Consider the following 2,104-nt stretch of genomic DNA (forward strand, 5'->3'; position numbering starts at 1 on the left):
TCAAAAGAAAAGAAAAAGTATTTAAACCCTGGTTTTTTTAACTGTTCTGTGTTTCTTAATTTCTATATAATCTCTTTATGCTCCAACCTTGTTATTTCCTTCCTTCTGTTATATTTAAGATTCAGCTATTGCTTTTTCTCTAGCACCTTTAGGTGTAATGTAAGGTTATTTATTCGAGATATTTCTTGCTTCTTGAGGTATTACTATGCACTTTGTATTTCTGTCTTAGGACCACCTTTGCTGCAGAGAAATTACAAGATGGTGCTAGAGGTTTTCTACTCTTTTCTTAAGTTTAATTTTATTTTTTCAGTGGAGGTTTTATACTCGTGTGTGTGTGTGTGTGTGTGTGTGTGTGTGTGTGTGTGTGTGGTCTTCTGGCTCTGCTGAAGGTTCTTGTGATCCACAGTGAGTGCCACTGAGATTCTTATAAAGGTTTTGTTGACCTGCATCAGGATATTTGTAATTTATTGGTATTTAAGGAAAATAGGAAACTAATGTAACCAACTCTTCTTTCTTTCTTTTCTTTTCTTTTTTTTTTTTTTTTTTTTTGCATGTTAGTATGTTTTTCTTCCTGTTACAACTAAGTTTCTAAGTCAGAGAGTGAATAGGTAAGCACAGAACAATGTCAAGGAAGCTCCCTTGTGGAAACTGCTCCATGGAGGAAACCTCAGACCCTGACAGGAAATATGCCATAGACTCCAACTGCATTTGCTCCTGGGGATTAAAGACATGATTGGTGAATAGTGTGCACCCTCTACTGGACTAATACACTTATAGTTTGAGGTTTGTGTCTGGGCATACACGGAGGGCACCTCACTGTGTCTCTCGCACAGTAATACACGGCCGTGTCCTCGATTTTCAGGCTGTTCATCTGCAGATACAGCGTGTTCTTGCTGTTGTCTCTGGAGATGGTGAATCGGCCCTTCACAGAATCTGCATAGCTTGTGCTACTTCCATCAGTACTAATATATGCGACCCACTGCAGCCCCTTCCCCCGAGCCTGGCGGACCCAGCTCATGTAGTAGCTGCTAAAGGTGAATCCAGAGGCTGCACAGGAGAGTCTCAGAGACCCCCCAGGCTTCACCAGGTCTCCCCCAGATTCCACCAGCTGCACCTCACACTGGACACCTGCAAACACAAGACATCCCAGTCAGAAATCCATCACACACCCATGGTTTCTCTCACTCATATCCATTCACATACTCAATGTCTCTTGTTCTCCACAAATTACCTTTTAAAAGAGCAACAAGAAAAACCCAGCCAAGTACAAACTCCATGGTGAGTTCTCTGTGTTCTGTCCTGCTCAGTGAATGTAGACACCTGGAAATCCCAGGACTGGGGCTCCTCTCCCAGCTGCATGGTCTGGACTGGGCTGTTTTATTCAGTGGAGGGAAGATCCTATTTGCATGTCCTCTGAGTATATAGTTAGCTCCCAATGTAGGTTTAATACTTTACAAGTTAAAAACAAAGAGTCCATTGTTTGTAGATCACTTTGGTTAGATGGCACTATGTCAATATGTAGATTTTTTTAATTTAATGTCATTTTATTTTTCAGTGTTTTAAAATTAATTGTTTATGCACCACCCCCAGTGCTCCATGCAATATGTGCCTTCCATAATACCCAGCACCTGGTTCACCCCCCAAACCCCTAAACCCTCAGTTTGTATCTCAGAGTCCACAGTCTCTCATGGTTTGTGTACCCCTCCAGTTTCCCCCAACTCACTTCTCTTCTCCATCTCCCAATGTCTTCTATGTTATTCCTTATGTTCCATAAGTAAGTGAAACCATATGATAATTGACTTTCTGCTTGACTTATTTCACTCAGCATAATCTCCTCCAGTCCCATCCATGTTGATACAAAAGTTGGGTATTCGTCCTTTCTGATGGAGGCATGATACTCCATTGTATATATGGAGCCTATCTTCTTTATCCATTTGCCCATTGAAGGGTAGCTTGGTTCTTTCCACAGTTTGGCGATTGTGGCCATTGCTGCTATGAACATTAGGGTACAGATGGCTTTCATTTCATTACATCTGTATCTTTGGGTTAAATACCCAGTAGTGCAATTTCAGGATCATAGGGTAACTCAGTTTTAATTTCTTAA

General features: G+C 41.2%; 1 gene segment (V, D, J or C); it reads right to left on the reverse strand.

The window, feature by feature from the left end:
* Positions 1–754: 754 nt before the first annotated feature.
* LOC131837284 (immunoglobulin heavy variable 3-74-like) lies at positions 755–1,339 on the reverse strand. The segment is given in 2 exon segments: positions 755–1,128; positions 1,232–1,339. Coding segments are annotated over 2 exon segments (420 nt in total).
* Positions 1,340–2,104: the final 765 nt, after the last annotated feature.

Source organism: Mustela lutreola, chromosome 7 (assembly GCF_030435805.1).
Source record: "Mustela lutreola isolate mMusLut2 chromosome 7, mMusLut2.pri, whole genome shotgun sequence".
In the NCBI taxonomy this organism is placed as follows: Eukaryota; Metazoa; Chordata; class Mammalia; order Carnivora; family Mustelidae; genus Mustela; species Mustela lutreola.